Consider the following 19,418-nt stretch of genomic DNA (forward strand, 5'->3'; position numbering starts at 1 on the left):
GTTTTTGCCCTACAGTGATATGAAATTCCACCCAGTTAACAGTCAGGTAATTAGTCCCATCTTTGATGAGAGCAGAATCAACTATTAGTTGGGCTTTTATATTAAAAGCTGCTATTGAGTTTTTCAACTGATGGAAAGTCGACTTTTTGTTTATTTTTTGGTTAAATTAACGTTATTGTTGACGCTGTTGGACCGCCGCGTTTAGGTGTGGCCTCCCTTTGTGTGCAAACTGTTTTCGGTTTTTGAAAGGCTGCGACAAATATGGATTGAAGCTGAATATTTTGTGGGATAAAAAAACATGTTGTCAATTTTGTAAATGATTATGTCGATCACAACGCTTTGTTTCTTTCAACTGCAAAAAAATACTGCTCTTAGTTTTATGAACATCACCTGACAAAAACTAAAAAATATATATGTTTAAGAGGAGAACAAAATCTGTGATGTGTTAATGAAATATTACTTAAATAAAGCTTATTATTGTTTTGCTCTTTGTATGATTAGCTGGAATCTGATAATAGTATAATGGCTTCAGCATATTTAATTAAGTTAGACATTAAATGCTTTAAACTAAATGCATTATTATTATTTTTTAAGGTACTTTATTTGCAAATCTGCATTAAAGCAGCAGATATGTTCAGGAGTATGTTTTTATTCCACCGCCTCCACTTTTACAGCGGTATGTCGCCAGCAGTAACAAGACATAAAAGGTGGAGCTAATTTAAAAACATGAGCTGTGGGCTCACTCTGTACCAGCCGTTCAGATCCTGATATCATAAATCTTCTTCTCGTAGATTAGCAGAAATCTATCTTTGCATTTTCAGATCCTCACTGACAACCATCAGATAAAGACATTGAAAGAGAAACGCTGTCCATCACTCCAAATTCAGTATTTACTTAATTCAGTGTTCAGGGGAAAAAAATTACCTTCAAATTTGACCTTGATTATACCAAATATATATTTTTATGAAGACAAGATCTTTTCATATTACTCTATAGGACTGCATGAAAAGAAAACTCATGAACCAAAATTATATTTCTCTGTTGTCAGTATTGCATTTATCTTTAGTCAATATTAAATTAGTTCTGTTGCAGCTAGTAAGCAATGAGTTCATATACTTTGTTCTCACACACAATATATATATAATCTGAATTTACAGATACAGGGAGAGATTTGTCTATTTTAGATAGAACAAGCATGAGATGGGAGATACAAACATCAGGATTGCCTCACTCAACCTGGCAACATGTCAATTTGCTGCCAGAATGTGTGATACAAATTAAATACAATCATGGGACATTTGTGTGACGTTGACTTCAGATTACAAAGTGTTCAGTGACTCACCAAGCTTTTTTGCAAAGACGGGCATTAAAGATGGAAGCAGGGTGAACTGGAAGGACAGGATGGAGTAGAAGTACTGCAGTATGTGAGCGTTGGGTGCATGCTCACACATAGTCTACACACACACACACACACACACACACACACACACACCCACACACACACACACACACACACACACACACACACACACAGGAAATCACAGACAAATCGATTTTTAGCCTGAATAGAATCAACTTAAGAAAAACACAACATAATAAAACAATTACTAGCACGAAGGTAGAGGTACTGATCGATGGCTCAAATGTTCACACAGAACAAATGAAGACAAAGGCTGTGTGGCTGTGCGTATTAATAGAGCTATTAAGAGAAACAGCCAGAAAGATCAAGGTAATCATTGTCACCTATTTCTCAGAAAAGAGACGTGGCAAATTGCAAGATCCTGTGTGTGTGAGAGAAATATATGAGGTTAAGACGGAAGGATAGTAAATCACAGGTGTGTGTGTATGTGTGTGTGTGCTTTCAGATCTCACAATGACGATGGGTATCCAGACGGAGTCGCAGCAGTGCAGCAGACACTCACAAAGAGACTCCAGTGAGTCCTCAGCATTTCTGTGTTTAGATGGAGCTGTGAACGTGTTCTCCTTCAGACCAGGCTCTGATGAACACTCCTCGGCCAACCTTGGACACACACACACACACACACACACACACACACACACACACACACACACACACACACACACACACACATTAATGCAAATATAGCAACTCACATACATACAAAAATAGCACAAGACATACTGGTAAATATTCCAACAAAAACATTCTGCATGTTAGTTGAAAACATTTTTGGGACTGAACACTTGATTCAATACAATGCTAAAATCAAGTCTTTAAGAAACAAGTAACAGAAAAAAACTAAGCTTTTAACAAGTTGATGCACTCTCACTCTTCCAGTGATGACATTTAACTCTCTAAACATGTGACGGGACAATGTGCTGACCTGCAGGCAGCCTGAAAACAGACCAGGGACTGGAGCAGGAACCCTTCGGACCGGGAAGCCGGGCTGTTGGGGTCTGACTTCTTCAGACTCCTCTGGAGGATACCAGAGACAGATGGGGAAAAGAAACAAGATGAGTGAGAGGAGAGAGAGACAATTTGATCCAATCACCAGTCAGATCACAAAGTAAGTTTTGTCACCCAAACAGATTTCCTTAAGGGAATCACTAAAGTGTCGTTTAAAACATTACAACTGATGTCCTTCGTTTGGATGTCCCAATCCGAATAATTTAATCTGCCAGTCGGATACTTCTGTTTTCATAGATATTACAGGTGCACAGTGCACAATTCAAGTAAATTCAAATTATTAAATTCAATGTATATGATTGACAATGAGTAGCTCTGCCATGCATTAAATTGCTGCATCCAAGCAAATGTTTTTTAATGAAACAAAATGAGCTAATATGTTTAAATGCCTCTTGACAATCCCACTTTGTGCAACATTGTTATCAAACAAGAAAACACAAAATTCCACATTCAAGTTATATAATAGCGTTAACATCCATGGACGCAACAAATAAAAATCACAATTGCGCTTAACGGCGCATTTTACTAAAACTAGTACGCTAAACATAAACAACATAAATGTTCATGACACTTAAAAGCTTAACTTGAACACAGGAAAAAATAAGAAAAAAAAAGTAGCAGCATTGCAGTAAATTTTAAGCAGCAAAATAACAAAATCTCAAGGCACTCTTTTGAAATCAAGTAAGAGCCGTTTCTTAAAGTGCTTTTTAATTGGAGCTGCTACATGAGCTTTTCTGTCTCTCTCTCATTCAGTTATCCTCTTACTCTCAGCATCTGTGCCATGTTAGAGGTCAGCCAGTTGCTCTTCTCTTCACCGACATATGAGACTGCACAAAAGAGTCTCTCGCTGTCCACAATGGGCACAGAGAAACTTTGCTGCAGTAGCAACCAGTGAGGGAAGATTGTGTAGCACTTGCCCTCCGGTGCTGGAGTGGATTTCTGACCTTGGGCTGGTTTGCTCCTGAGCAGCTACTGATGAGGTGCTCTCAGACCCCAGCCTCAATCTCTTCTAAGATCTCATTAAAGACCCTGCCGGGGCTGCTGCTTGCTGTGTGTTGTGTGTCTTTTTCACAGGCTCTGCCTCTGATATTTCACTGGAAGCCCTCCTTACCTCCCTCTCCTGAATGAAAGTATCCTCAGCATATCAACCTGGATATCTTCCAAACAAGCCTGTGATGATGAATGCTTTAAGTGTCTTAATATTTTAATTTTGTTAGTCATTGTGTCCCTGATGCTGCGCTGAGAAAGCAGACCCTTAAGTACACCCTTGTGCACCATGCATCCATCGCTTGGCAACCTCATATCAGCCACTGCCTTTAAAAAATATTTCTTACACTGTCCCCACAAAATGACATGGACCCTTTTCTTGTCTTTTTCTTCCCGGTGTTGATTTCTCTGCTATATGAGACCCGCGAAAGTGATGAGCATGCAATACCTCCTGCTTTAAATCAACAGTGGAGTCAATCCAGTGTGCAGTGCGGCTACGCAATGACACGAGGAAAGCATCAGAACTCAAAATGTCTGTGGTCAAGCCAATAACACGTCAGATAAAAACCACACATGGTAGTTCAGAAACCTTGTTGTAAAGCTTTGGAAGGGGACTGAAATGTGGTGTCCAGAGGGTAGGTCGGGTGTACCATGTCTCTAAAACCTGTATTCCCTCAAACCGCAATGGGCTGGTCATTGAAAAGGACATATGTCATAATCCTCTCTGTAACCTTTTAAAAGTATCTGCTGGTGTTAGCTGCTCTTTGCATGAGTAACCTGAGTGAACTCACTGTATGCCATTAGGTGGTTGTTTTTTTTGGTGTATCAAATTACTGTGTTACCGTGCTTTCATTGCAGACATTAAAAGTGGCTGTTAGACTGCTTTTATTTTTCCTATTTAAAACATTTCTTTGGCAAAGATGCTCCAAACCGCCTCTAATTTTAGTCACCTGTGTGACAGCTGGTGTAAAGTGAAGGGTCGCGCATTCTTGCTTAATATAGCTAATACGATCATTTACAAGATTGATAGGCCTCCCTAATTACATACATTAATTAGTACATTTATCCTTTCAGCTGGCACATGAACACATACCAACCAGAAAATATATTGCTGACAGTTGCATCACTGTCTCTGCTACATGTGCAATGCTCCAGTCTGAGACAGAAAGCTGCTGCGAGTAACAGCTATAAAAATAAAAAAAAAACAACAGAAAAAGACATTCAGTTCTTCATAGAAGAGTGAAATTCCTCTTGATCGAACCTGTCAATCACAGATGTACTGTTTGACACGTTGCTAGATAGCATCAAAAGCTGATATGTCAGGTGTGAAAAACACAAAAATACTCCCCACAAAGTCTCAGACAGACGGCACAGACTCTTTTATTCACTACCAGTTCTTGAATTGTGTATCCTTATTATATATTTCTGGATCAGACATGAGGAAAAACTAACTCACGGAGCTTCGACGATGGGCATGAGAGGGTCGTGGCAGCTCTAAGAATCTGGTAGTGATAGCCTCAATCAATCCCTCGATCTTCCTGTACTGGACTGGTCTGGACTGGTGGTTCCGTCTGGAGGATTCAGGGTGACAGCAGTTCATACAAAGGAGTGTTGAGTATGAGGGGACGGGGTAGGATGGAATTTCTGGGTAAGTGTGTGTCTGTATCAGTGCAACTCACGTGTGTGTTGAGTGTATTTGAAAAAATATACCTCCATCGATTTATCTACGAGGAAGCCTTTCCGTCTCTGAATCTGTGTGTGTGTGTGTGTGTGTGTGTGTTACTGTTTATCTGTGACATTGTGCAGGTACACGTGCATGCACTTGTGTGTACTGTACATGTGTGTGTTCATATGTTGACTCAGTAAGTGACCAACTGACTTGCATCTGTTTATAAGTCCAATATAGAAAATGTCTGGAAGGACATTTTTTTGACAAACAATCATAATCTCAAGATAAAGTGTCCTTGACAGTGTGTGACTCTTTTACGTCTCGACAGGATGTGTTTGTGTATACCTGAACAGGGCTGATGCAGCGTTGGCAGCCTGCGTGGCTACCAGCAGGCAGGAGTAGGAGACTCCACCTAACACAGCCTCTGAAACTGCCTCAAAACCTGAACCGCTGGGGAACAGACGCTCGCTCGGGGGCTGCCTGTGCAGATAAATAAGTGGCATTATTAAACGTAGCCTTGAAGCAGTTCCTGGACTACGCAGGAAAAGAGGCTTCTATTAGGGCTGCACGATATGTTGTTTCAACATTGCAATGTTTATAGATCCAGCCTCTTAAATTTTGCCCTCTAAGTGCATCAGACCAATGCATTTCACTTACAACATTTAAGGTGAAAAGACCTCTGTAATGCAATATACATCACAGAAAAACAAAAATGACCATGTCAGCTTTTTCTAATAACATGCAGCGCTAGCATCTACGATAAATTCTACAGGAATCACGGTTGTAAGCAAATAATCAATTATCGAGACAACTACCAAATGAGATGGAACTGTGTGGATCCTAAATAAGCCAGTGAATCTGTGCCAGAAGTACAGAGAAAGGGAGCGGCCTTTCTCCGTATGGTTTGCTGATATGGGTTTTTGACATTTTGGCCCCAACAGTTTGTTCTTTTGCCTGATCCGTCTGTCATTCTTTGGCTTGCTGTGCCAATAACAGCAGTCAGTGACTGTCACAACGAACTCGCCTTCCCTCTCTCTCACTACCGTCCACAAAGACACTTGTTTTCTCCCTTTCAGGGCGGCCGTGATACATAATAAACAAATAATGCCGACCTATTGCCGTTACAAAGATCACCAGAGTATGTCTCTGCTCTATGATGGAGCACCATAGCAGGTGTGGTCCCTGTTGCCACAACAGTAGTCACATAGAACATCCTAAATAGCACATCAATGCACACAAATGTGCACACAAACACACACACACACACACACACACACACACACAGGTGCTTATCTATGGATACAAATGCACACGAAAACAGCCACAAACGAAGAAGCACTCGCTTACACATATTCAAAGTCTGTCACCAACTCTCAAACTCACAAAATCACACACACGCACACACACACACACACACACACACACACACACACACACACACACACACACACACACACACACACACACACACACACACACACACACACACACACACACACACACTTTAGCTTGTTCAGCTTTAAGCGCTCTGGTCTGGCTACTTGTTTTACTGTTCCACTCAGCGTAAAGGACAGATTTCCCTTGCCATTTGAAATCTCTTATCCTCTGTATCGTCGCCATGAGTCGGGGCGAACATTCCATTAAAATTATGTCAACCTTGCAGAAATATGACAAATTTTACTGGCTCGCGATATATTTTCATCTGTGAGCCAGCAGACACTTAATTCAAATATAATTAAACTTTCCAGTGCACCATATTTAACACGTTTTACAGGAGGTCGCTGTTCTGTGTCTCACGTGGTTCAGTGTATGTAAGAACATGAAGCGGTGTAAAACATTAGCATTGGCGTCTTGTTTTGTTGATATTAACACGTAAAAGCTTCAAAACAACTAGCTTTATTATTACTTTGGTTATAAAGTAAAAACTTCTCAAATGCCACAAAATGAAAAACAGAAAGAAGAAGAATGACATAACTTATAATCATAATGTAATTATATCACAAACTATGGTCAACTGGCAAGTTTTACAAAGTGTGTTCAAACTCCATCTCATTGTATGATAATTATGTCAAATCAGTAAGACATCTTTCTTCAGAGTTTAGTGAACGATGGCATGAAGTGATGATAAATGAATAAACTAGAAATTGCTTCCAGGACAAGGTTTCTGCCGTCATTTTTCAATCCTTCTCAGTGCAACAGAGCTTTGGCAGGAGATATTTATATCTCAAAACCTAAATAAATAAATAAACTCTTAACTGTTGTTTTTTTGAAGTTCAGTTGAACTTTGTTGGGCCACGGTCACGCTTGTTTTTTCAATGCAACCATTGTGATCGGATTTCCTTTAAATTCTTCACAATAAAAGTCCCTCGTTGTTGCTGATTACATTTCCTCCCTGCAGTAGTAATATACTTGAGTTATTGAAGAATGGTTGTGAACAAAAAGCAGCAAAATTTTCAATTAATTTCCTATACAAACGCGAGCAAACACACACACACACACACACACACACACACACACACACACACACACACAGTCTCACCTTTCCAGTATCTCAGTAAGGAGCAGAAGACCTTGTTTCGGCACTTCAGAGTTGGTCAGCTGCAGAGCCTCTTTCAGACTGCGCACAATGGAGTCAATACCTAACACACATACTTATTGTGACAAAGGAATACTTGAACTGGCCGACAGAAACACTTCTATCTTGTCTTCAGAAAATTGTTTCCTGCATAAAAATGAGAGTATAATGCCCATAAACGGAACACATGTGCAAAGCATCATCACACACCAACAAACACAAAATCCTGCATGTCAAACAAACAGTGACAGCGGTACATCTTTCCAATTTACAGGGACACAGAATCTGCTGTAAAGATCTCATGTTAAGCTCGACTGGGAACTTCATAGCACAAGGAATGGTTACACCAGTAGCCTGTGTACTTGAAAATTATGTTTGCATTGCAAGTGCTTTTCAAACAATTTCCAAACACCTACTGTAATGGCACACACCGATAGAAAATATGAAAAACACATACACACACATCAGGGCGTTCAGAATTGAACAATACTGTAATTGAGATATTTATAATAAAACACATATGTGCGAACTATTAGCATATCTAGTTTTGTGCATTATGTCCACGACACCAGGAGCAATGCAGCGCTGAACCTCTGTTGGACGCCCCGTTTCTATTTACTCCACGATAGAAGGAACGGCTGAGTTGTATAGTTGAAATGGGGGATCATTTTTTAACTAAAAACTAGATAAAGCAGCAGCTGGCTGGAGGGAGAACGGCAATCTGTCTAAGTTCTCTTACCGTAGACCGAGTGGCACTGGGAGAAGAAGAGTGGGTCCCCAGTCAGTAAAATCAAACAGCTGTAGACCGACCACAGCAGCATCTCACTCTGACAGCTGGCCAGACGGTCGAACAGAAACTCTGTGAGGGAGGAGATGAAATGGAAAGAAAATGCAAACATGTGTGAGGCGGTAAATGACACAATGTTGCTACACTATTCACAACAATACTCTTGTGTAGCACCATCACACCACCAAATCAGGGTGAAATGCTAAACAAAAAAAAGGATGTTCATATTCTTTTTGAAAGCCTCTTCATATTTAGTAATGTTACAAATAAATCTCCTGCAGTGCTGAAGCGAAAGGCATAAAAGCAGAGCAGAAAGCAACAAAGGCAAACATGAAGAAAGCGATACACACAGAGTGACAGCCAGAGAAATAATACAAAAGACGAAGAGAGCCAGTTGAAATGGAACGTAGAGGACAGCATATTAAATTATTTGTAGAAGACAAAGCAGAGAGGGCAACAGCTTGCATAGCTAGCGTATCCCTGCACATGTTTGTGTGTCTGTGTGTGCGTATCACCAGTTACGTCAGCCTTGATGAAGGGAGCGCTGCACTGGGATTGAACCAGGATAGATGCAATACACCTCGCACTGGTCGCCTGCAACGTCTCATCACCACTCATCAGCAACTAGGAGAAAAACATTTCATGGGCTTTCTTAGAATCCACCTATGATTGAAAACAGTGTTCAGAGTTTACATATTGTAGAGACATGCATTGCATGTCTGATCTACAGTACATTGTCTATACTCTTAGCTGACGTCATTTTAGTTTATGAATTTGTCAAAGGCTGTCAACACTCAGTAAAATGATGCTACGTGGCAGCTTGCACCCACTTGGAAATGATCATGTTTTTGTATATTCGTCAAAATTTACATGATTTCTGATCTATAAAGTCCTTATTTTTTTGTATATGACAATAACAATAACTTACCATCAATACCAGCAACTAAACAATCCAATGGAAAATCAAATAAAAGCTAATTATCTTATTGGCTATGGACCCAGCTTAGCAAGTGTGCGTAATTATTTTTCTTGTCTTTGCAACTACAACAATACTTGAGGGTCTTTTTTCTAATGCTGCATTCACCCCAAACGCAAAGTACATTTTTCACAGTCAATGCAAATGTACACCTCCGCCTGTCATCACTGACGTCCTGTCGTTGTTGAATCAGAAACTTTGAAAGGATAATTTGATCATAGTTTGTGTGCACCTCGAGCTCTCATTCAGATGCAGTTCCTGAAGAAGTCAGAGAAATTTACCCAGCTGTGTTCGGCTACGGATATTATTATGAACCCAAACACAAAGGAGTTTGTCGGACTTCCACAACATGTCCAACGTTGTTTTTTTTGTTTTGTAAAATGCCGTAAATGCCTTATGGAGATAAGCTACTTCTCCTCTGCGGCGCTTCTCGAGCAAATAAAGCAAATGCACACAAATAGTCCGACGAGTAAAGCGACGCGAAAATTTGCTTTGCTTTTGGTGTGAACGTTAGGATTTGATTTTTAGAACAACTCAACATACAAAGGTCATAACTGAGAAAATCTAACTAGATGTAATCTACACATTGATTTCCCAGACATGAAGCACACATCTTTGTCCAGGGTAAACCCTTCCTGAACCCCTATTCAAAGGGACATTAATCCAGGATTAGAACTTCTTGTTATGATTATCGTCAGTGTCAGTATGTGGGTCTTGGGGGTGGGAGCAGGATGTTTGGACAGAGACCTTTTTCAGCATGAGAGGCAGAGGGCACTGGTCCGGGGACTGTTGCTCTTGGTCTTGGCTGAGGATCTGGCTGTTGTCGGTGTGGATGTTCTGGTTCTCATGGCACATGATCTGATCGGTATTGCTGCTCATCAGAACTGACACTGCCCCTTTCAGCTGCAACAGCAACCACAGCAGGCCTAACAGATCAAAGACACAATACAGTTACTGATGACGAAGCACATCATTCTGAACTTAGACACAACTCCTCGCACATCGACAACAAGATTTTGCACAAGATACATTTATGATGACAGGCATAACTCTTGCAATAATAAAAGTCAAGCCTGGGGAAAGGATCCACAAAAGGATATTCGAATGAAGTCATAGTGTGCACAAATCAGAACTCAACAGTTATATAATTAGCAATTCAATATTTTCCTTTCCAGTCCCTTGGGTACAAAGTACAAGAGATCCTAAAAGGCATATTTTCTTTTCATGAAAGACTATTGAACATTGGAGATAATACAGCACAAAATTTAAAAAAAACTATGACAATAATCCTGTTTAATTCCTTCATGTTGTTGTTTGCACCAGGGCTGGGGAGGTTAAACCTATTAAGATTTAATCTATTAAAATTACACAAACAACAGAAATAGCTGAATTGTGGCTCCTCTAAAAGCTGGAATAAACCAACCTCGCACCTCTTTTCCAGGCCCACAGAGCAACCCACCTCTCCAAAGTTAATACAGTCATAAAACAACTTCAAATGTCTAGATAATAATGACTTTCCTTTTAAATAAGTCCATCCTGGTTATCACCCACTGCACACGCTGGAGTTTATTATCCTTAAAAAAATGTAATTAAATGAAAATTCCTACAAGATAGCAACACTCTTTCATCCCCGTACAATCCCTCCTCTTCCTCCATGGAGCCTCACTCTTAAGTAGATTCTGGATCTTCACTGAGAAATATGATGATGAATGTGTTATTTTATGGCCTTTTAGCTTTTCTAAAAAAAGAACCATTGGCTCATTATTAATAATCCCCACTAACTTTTGGGGATCTATTATGATGAGACAGCAGTTCATGAATTTACGGTGGTTCTGACAATTCTTTTTTAAAGTGAACCTAATTGCCGCCAGGGCTATAAAGCCTTTTACTCCTCGGTTAAATCCACATCCCATTAGTCCCAATCCTAATTCTCTCCCAAGCAGCTGGGAGGGAAATCATGTTCCCTACATGACAACAGATTCACCAAACTAGCTGCTGTTGTGCTCAGTTAAAATCTATTTTTAATAACATCCTCCCTTTATCTTGGCCCGATAATGTATTTTTCATGCTTGCCTAAGATAAGCACGCTGTACTGATCTCAACAACTTCAAACCTGTAGAAGAAAGCGATTCAATCTCACTTAAACTATCTCGTGCTTCAGAAAAATAAATGAGGCCAATCATTTTTTTTGTCCAGGCAGCTAATGATGCTCTCAAGAATGCTTTTACACACTCGTTTAAAAAAAGAAGTGCGTTTTCAAAAGGGAAAAAGTCACAAAACTCTAAACACACATATTGTAGTGAAAACTTTCAGTTCAAGAAGAATATTCCTAGATAGAATATAACCCGACTTTGCTCCAGACATCGGAATAAAATAAGATGTTTTTTTCTCACCAACACAGTTTTTGATGAGTTCGGGGGAGCTGGCATTGGCCAAGGTCTGCAGCAACAGTACACACACTCTGTCCCTGATGGCAGTGGGCAAAGACTGAGCCGCCGAGCCCCCAGCTGTCCCGAACAGCTTGAGCCACACATACAGGACCGAAGCCTTCAGCGTTTCATCCGGATGAAACAAGGCCGAGCAAAGGCGCTCCAGCAAGGGCACTGGAGGACAGAGATGAGAGACAGGTGAGTACACGCAGAATAAAAGGAGAGGATATGTGACCATGTGGGAACACCAGGTCGGTGTAACTACAACAACAACATATCTTGTATATAAATGCAACAAATCAAGCGAAGTGTGTTTAATCTTGCGATGCGTCGACAGATGAAAAGGTTTTCTTGGGTTTCACTTCATCCGAACTGTCTGGAGTACAGAAAGCGTAGCGGAGTGTTTTCTAAAAGATGTTCAGTGTCATAGCTGAATATTTCCCTATTTACCACAATGTGGACGAGGCCTCGAGATTTCATAATGAGGCACAAAATCAGAATGTATTAGTTTTATTTCCCTGGAGAGTCTTTTCCAAAATGTTATCAGACACGGTCAGCTGCAAAAACAAGCACATTCACTCGTCGTACACTGGCGGTGAGTAATTGCCCCGATCGATTACATTATAGCCCGTTTAGAGGCTGCCGAGTTCTCCATCATTACAAAACACTGTTGTCCCCATTAGTGAGAAAAAATAGGGCCCAGATTGAAAAATACTAAAGTCCCTCTTTAAAGGTAAGGGAGGAGCAGACAAAGAAGCCCAGAGGAGAGTTAAAGATTATATAGTGCGAGAGGAGCACAGATTAACAGCACAATGAAGCGTTGAAATGAAGCAAACCCCTGGGAACAAAGTCTGTTTGTGAGTTTCACCTGAACTACTCCGTAAGCGATGACAGACAATGCTAGAGCCAACACGGAGGGGAAAGTTGCCATGAAGATGAAAAGACTGACGTCAAGCTATTGAGGAGAGAGCACAGTAAAATGACAGGCGGAGGAGAGTGAAACAAGGATATACATAGAGGTTGGATAGGAGTCTCCTTTCAGAGACTCAAAGGTTGTCTTACTGACAAAAACAGAGAATTATTCAGAATCTAAAGAATGGGAAAAAAGAGAAAGACAGAGGCTAGAGAGACACTTTTGGAGAGACAGTGGTGGTGCAAAAGACAACGATAAGAAGAGGTAGTGGAGGTAGAAAGGATGAGGGAGAGAAAGAGAGAAAGCCAGAGTGTGGGGGAGTATAAGACAGGTGGGGAGTGAGAGCCATCCACAAGTCAGAAAAAAAGACGATCAGAGAGAGCGACCGAGGGACTAAAGCAAGACACAATTACTGATACATATACTAAGTGACACATTTCTTTTTTTTGTGTTGTTGCAAATGAACAACAGTATATGTGTATCTACAGTACTTGAATAAAATAACAAAGAATGAGTCTCTTACGTCACTTTTGATTCTATCAAGATACAACTCAAAGAAACTAAAACGTACTTAGGCAACAAACATCATAAGGAAAAAAACTCCACCTGGTAAAAGCCAGATAAAATTGAGTCTCATGAGTAATAATGAAAAAAGGAAGTTGCTTTGAAAATATAGAATAGCCTTAATGCATTATTCTATAACTGATGATGAAAATCACTGTGCAATGTGCAATAGCGGGGTGGCAAATTTGGTGCAATTTGGACACGTGACATGTTAAATATCAATTAACAAGCGGGCTCTGTGCAGTTGGGTCGGGGGCTGAGTGCTCTGACATATTGAACGAAGACAGGGGGAGCAAAACTGTGTGTGTGTGTGTGTGTGTGTGTGTGTGTGTGTGTGTGTGTGTGTGTGTGTGTGTGTGCTGAAATAATGGCGTTGGGACACTTCCTATATCATAGCTCAGAGAGCAAATGACCACATCACTGAAATACAGATTAGGTCAAACCAGTGACCGACAGTAAATCAAAGGCCGAAAGCAACACACTGATCACATAAGATAATGAATTTGCTGGTACAAGCTCAGTCAATCAGGTATCTTATTGCCAGTAAGGTAACCTTGAGCGTTTATGTGGCAGCTGTAATACCTACTTTATTGTTGTGGATACAATTAAATCATCAGTAAAAATGTAAAAAGTTCAGACAGAAAATGTCTTTTGAGAAGAAAGACAGCGTCTTTGAGAACAGAGGATGAACGATGTTCAAGCGCCGGGCAGCGCTGGAGGAGGAAGGAGACGCAAAGAGACGACAGAGCCGGAGAGCAGAGCCTAAAAGCAGCTGCTCTGTGGCGCAGATCAAACCCCATGTGAGGTAGGACAGGCTCCCAGACATGTCTGATTAAACCAGAATATATGAGAGAAATGAGAGCCAGGCTCAAAGAGAGGAGCGAGCAAAGAAGGGAGAGGGGGCAGGGGGGAGATAAGACCTCCACACGCAGAGTGGTAACAGAAAAAGCCTCATTGTTGTTGAACACCACATTGTATGACGCATACATGCGAGAGAGAGACGCGCAAAGGGCTGACTCAAAAAATCCTTTCGCTTTCTTTTGACGAGTAAAACCAAAAGGTTCATTTCCGTTTTGGCTTCTTTACCGTTCTGCAGTCCCACTGTGACGCTGTGAACTCCCCGTTTGTCTTGTGATCGGCTTTCTACAGCGTTGCTCTGTTGTTTTTGCACTTGTTGCCTTAGCCGGCTTGACTGAGCCTTTCTGTCGTTTTTTACTTTCAGCTTCCAGTGTTTTCCCAAAAACATTTGTCCATTAAAATATATAGGCCTCGAAGTCAAAAATATTGTTCTCTCTGTATTTCTTTCAAACGTCTGTTTCGAAACACAGGTGTGATTTGTAATGGGAATTTTATATTCTTAGTTGAAGTTTATCTTCTACAAACCTTAATTGCAACTCATCTTCTGTCAAATGAAAATGTTATACCATTCCCGTAGCTGTCATCAAGTAATCGATCACTGTGGACAGGTCATAAATTAAGGAAGGGAAGAAGACCTTTTAAACTACAAAGGGTCTCGTCCTTTGATCTAGCATCTACCTGAAACAACAGGCTCCTTTGTTGACCTCTACCTTTGGTCTCTGTGTATAACTGTCTATGTGAGATGTCACTCTTCAGTGCATCCTTTACATATAGCAGGGAATAAATGATTTCATAGACAAGTTCATCATTTCAGCTTAAAAAGACTCAACAGCGGTTAAGGTAAAGTGCATTCATTTGACGTCTTATCAGAGATATTATGTCGTGAATTTTAGAGCTGTGATCATCTTAACCTGTAAGAAACACTGCAGCCGCGTCCTGTCCTTTCCCTCCCTCATCTTCCTGGTTATCTTTGTCTGTCTTCCTCTTTCCTCATCTCATTAACGCTTCATATTCCCTCCCTGCTCACTCATTTGTTTTTATCCACTCCTCAGTTTGGACCAGTGGGAGTAAGACAATGTGCAACGTCCACTGTGGAAATGAGCAAGGGCGGGAGGAACAGAGAGAGAGAGAGAGAGAGAGAGAGAGAGAGAGAGAGAGAGAGAGAGTACATAACTGGTTCAGGTAGAGAAAAGCAAAGAGATTAATCAGTTAGACGGGCAGGCAGACAGGTAGTCAGGGAGAGAGAGAGAGGGAGAGAGAGAGAGAGAGAGAGAGAGAGAGAGAGAGAGAGAGAGAGAGAGAGAGAGTGAGTGTTGGGTGCTCTGGGTCCGTGTTGTCATTGCTGTGCTGTTGTCATTAGTCCAAACAGCCCCACAGAGACTTGTTGAGTGACAGGCCACAGACAGGCACACACAGTCAATAGTGGCAGCCCGCATCTCGCATCAGCATCACAACAACCCGCCGCTACCTGAGGCTGTTCAGGGGAGCTTGTAAAACTCATTAAAATACATGAAGGTGGACACACATGTTGCACAGTGAAATAACTTTGCTGCCTGCTTTATTTGGCACAAGGCTCACGTTCACTCTTGCCTGTAAAAACAAGCGTTCTGGCATGACACAAACATACAACAACCACAACACAACACATACACACACACCCACACACAGACGCTTGAGGTTGATTAACGATGCTCATTAAACGGAGAGGCGTAATGGTTCAGGAAGAAGTAGACGGCCATCATATAGGTGATTGTGGCAGAGATTAAATCGACTTTGCCTGAATACACAACAGCATCATACACCCACACATATTATACCCAGTATATATATATATATATATATATATATATATATATATATATATATATATATATATATATATATATATATATATATGGGGAATTTCAGGGGAAAGGTTGGATGAACATGTACTTGTAACTTTTGTAGGGGTTTTTTTCCAACAGGAGCCGGCATGGCATTGACCATGCAGCTGCAGCGTAATTGAAAAGGTCACAGCGGCAGGAGAGATTGAATTGGGAAAGTGCCGGGGAAAGGATATGAGAAATACAGTTTTATGACTTTTTCCCCGAGACCATTTTGAAAATGGACACAGTACAACTTTTTCTATGCATTAGGGATGTAATTGAAAAGGTCAAAATAGGCTGCCGTGATTGAATTGTGGATATCCCTGTGCCGAGAGAACAGGGGATGCTGAAAATGTAATATTCTTTCATATCCGTCTCTTCTATTCAAGTTGAATTTATTTCTCGATCTCAGCCTTCAAGGTGAATTGCCTCAGTGTTGTATTATTTTTATGAATCCAATTATTTTAGAAGGCACAGAGAAGATGGACATAACTGCATGTGAAGCCGTCTGAGATCTGACCCGATCAAAACTTATTTGCAGTTATTAAAACGGACCCAAACCAAAATCCAAAATTAGACAGAACGCTATAAACTGCTGACAACATTTCCAAGTATCACTTGCCCTCTAACAAAGCAAGGTTATGTTTTAAACATGAGCTTTATTGACTGTACGTGCCAGACATTACCATTAAAAATGACAATGCACATGTAAACACACAGCTGTTCACCATAGCGCCAGTATAGATATGACTGAGGTGTGCCTGTGTGTGTCTCTTGCAGTGTCTCACCATACTTCGTCACCAGACTATGAGCCACATTAGGAACCGCTTCCACAAGGTTCCCCAAAAAGTTGAAGGTGGGCAGAAAACCCTTCACACGGATCTGTACACTCAGCTGGACAGGGAATGCACAAAAACAAAATCAACAACGATAGATACACAACAAAGGAACATGGCACAGGCACATATACAATGGAAAGCTTCCCAGCATTTGTAGCCAGATGTATTTTATAGGTATTATTATGGCAGCACAGCAGGCATGACAAATTATATACCTCCATAATCTTATCTATGATTTTCATTTTACATTATGTTGAAATGATTCAACTACAAATCTCCAACCCCACAATACTCTCGATGCTTAGTCATGTGATCCATATTAATCCAAGAAAAATGTTTGGTTTTTTTCAGAATCTATTCTAGTAACATACATGAGACCTGTCTGCACCTCTGCCTGGTGCTATACCTCTCTGTCATCATCAGTTCACACAGCTTTACTATCATCCACCTGCAGCGCCGGCTGCTCAATTGAGTCTTTTCCACGGCTGCCTCCCCGAGAGGTGACAACAACAGAACAAGAGGGAGCCGAGCCCAGTCTGTTGACTAAACGACCCTGGGAGGATTTGTTGTGGGTTTCACGAGCGCTGCTAAATATTTTATGAAGTTGATGCATGATCTCTGCCTGCACGTGTGGAGGAGCAGGTGCGTTTCTTTAAATGTCTAGAAGTGTGCTTGTCCCACCTGTTCGTGGATCCCATCCAAAACACAGCGGTACGACAGCTCGCACTGGAGCTCCAAAAGCAGCTGAACCAGCACTGGCACACACAAACACACACACACACACACACACACACACACAAATGCGTTTACGTAGACAAAGACGTCAACACAAAACACAGAGAGACAGGCATTAAACTTTGGCATTACGGTCTCAGCTTAATCTCTTCCTTCATAATATTTACATATCTCCGTTCTCCGGAAAAAAAGGTTAGAACATTTAAAATCAGGTTTATTTACATTATAACTCGAACTTATGCTGTTGATTTCAAGAGCGCAAAGGGTAGAAGTTTAGCCTTTGACAGACATTGTTTTGCATTCTACTGTAGAAATGTAATTAGTATTATCAAGACCATTATTATCAAGACCATTATTATCAAGACCATTACAAATTAAGCTTGGTATATATATATATATATATATATATATATATATATATATATATATATATATTCAATGCTCACATTCTTCCTTAAGTTTAGGCCTCAGCCGCATTACATTGTCTCACATTGTCTGTTGAATTTTTAAAATTCCCACTTTATCTTTGAATCTGAGCCGCTTCATCCTCAATTTACCTTAAATGATTGGCTTGATCTTCACGTTTTCCCTTGCGATGTACATTTTCAACCTCGATTGATTTGGGGGTCAAATTCCAAATTGTCAGACAGCAAATGTTTAACTTAGGATTCTGTGCCTTGCCATGTTTTGCTCCTTTCTTCAGGGATCAATGAAGATGCTGTTCCTCTTAGACTGACTCACCAGATACCCGTTGGAGACGCATAGTGTCACAAAAGGCAACATGCAGGTATCATTCTCAGCTAAAACCAAAGCTCTTGTTACATTGGCTGCTTCACATGTACATTACTGCTTTGCTGATGTTTGAAAGAATTCTGGCTCTTTCCCCTACTTTGTTTCTCCTCGCACACGCATGCACACACACACACACACACACACACATTATGACTGCATTATTTATAGGGCTCAAATGAGTTTCACAATGTGTGCTTTACAAATTCTCTGTGCAAAGAGCAAAACTAGTGTCAAATTTTAAGCACTCTACTTAACTATTACAGCAAAGTGGTCTCTGAGGCATTTTTGAGAAAGCTACCATTATATCTCCTCACACCATAAGATCTTTTGCATTTTGGAAGACTTTTCTGCAGTTAGATAAATCTGTGGCTAGTTCACTGTGAGTCCAACGTCATGACTGAAGCTGCATATAGCAGCCTAAACTGATCATTCAATTCAAAGAGACAAGGTAGTGCAAAGTGTAGCAGTAAAATAATATCAATAAAATGAAGTCAAAAGCATTACATTTAGGAAATGCTGAGTGAAATCAATGTAAAACCTTAGTAACGGGGAGAGACTATTATCACAGTCACAAAGAGAGTTCTTGTGGATGTGTGTGTGTGTGTGTGTGTGTGTGTGTGTGTGTGTGTGTGTGTGTGTGTGTGTGTGTGTGTGTCTCAGACTGTCTGCATTGTAACAACTACATCAATAAAAGTCTGGGCCTATGTTTGTGAGCAGGGTGTATGGGAACATACACGAGGACACATGTATTATCTGAACAAAAAAGAGGCATCTCTTCACCTTGGTCAACCTTTTCCAGAGTGGCCTGGTCCTCCACTGTGTGAAGCATCCCTAGGGACAGAACAGAAATGACACGGTGGATTTAAAGAGCACACTTCACAAACCCATTGTGGTTTAAGAGGTCTAGCAAAGGTATGATATGAAAAAGGAGGATGGATAAACGAGAAAAGAATTAACTAGCTTAAAAAATGGGAGCTTGACAAAATAGAAGGCACAAAGTA

At 40.7% G+C, this 19,418-nt stretch overlaps 1 protein-coding gene across 6 annotated transcripts in view; it reads right to left on the reverse strand.

Moving 5' to 3' along the window:
* The window catches only part of LOC137786301 (meiosis inhibitor protein 1), a 48,677-nt gene that overhangs the window by 26,845 nt on the left and 2,414 nt on the right, over positions 1 to 19,418 (reverse strand). For all 6 annotated transcript variants that reach the window (XR_011077573.1, XM_068578080.1, XM_068578082.1 and 3 more), the window contains 13 exons: positions 19,198 to 19,248; positions 17,572 to 17,645; positions 16,840 to 16,945; positions 11,816 to 12,025; positions 10,170 to 10,348; positions 8,962 to 9,070; positions 8,399 to 8,518; positions 7,624 to 7,723; positions 5,430 to 5,564; positions 4,872 to 4,986; positions 2,346 to 2,437; positions 1,873 to 2,020; positions 1,343 to 1,454 (listed from right to left, as the gene is read on the reverse strand). Coding sequence is in view for 5 of the 6 variants with exons in the window: in XM_068578080.1 (XP_068434181.1) it covers positions 1,343 to 1,454; positions 1,873 to 2,020; positions 2,346 to 2,437; positions 4,872 to 4,986; positions 5,430 to 5,564; positions 7,624 to 7,723; positions 8,399 to 8,518; positions 8,962 to 9,070; positions 10,170 to 10,348; positions 11,816 to 12,025; positions 16,840 to 16,945; positions 17,572 to 17,645; positions 19,198 to 19,248 (1,551 nt within the window). In the remaining variant the exon portion in view is untranslated. The remainder of the gene's footprint in view (positions 1 to 1,342; positions 1,455 to 1,872; positions 2,021 to 2,345; positions 2,438 to 4,871; positions 4,987 to 5,429; positions 5,565 to 7,623; positions 7,724 to 8,398; positions 8,519 to 8,961; positions 9,071 to 10,169; positions 10,349 to 11,815; positions 12,026 to 16,839; positions 16,946 to 17,571; positions 17,646 to 19,197; positions 19,249 to 19,418) is intronic.

Source organism: Clinocottus analis, unplaced genomic scaffold (assembly GCF_023055335.1).
Source record: "Clinocottus analis isolate CAN_PGR_092001 unplaced genomic scaffold, fCliAna1.0.p SCAF_16, whole genome shotgun sequence".
In the NCBI taxonomy this organism is placed as follows: Eukaryota; Metazoa; Chordata; class Actinopteri; order Perciformes; family Cottidae; genus Clinocottus; species Clinocottus analis.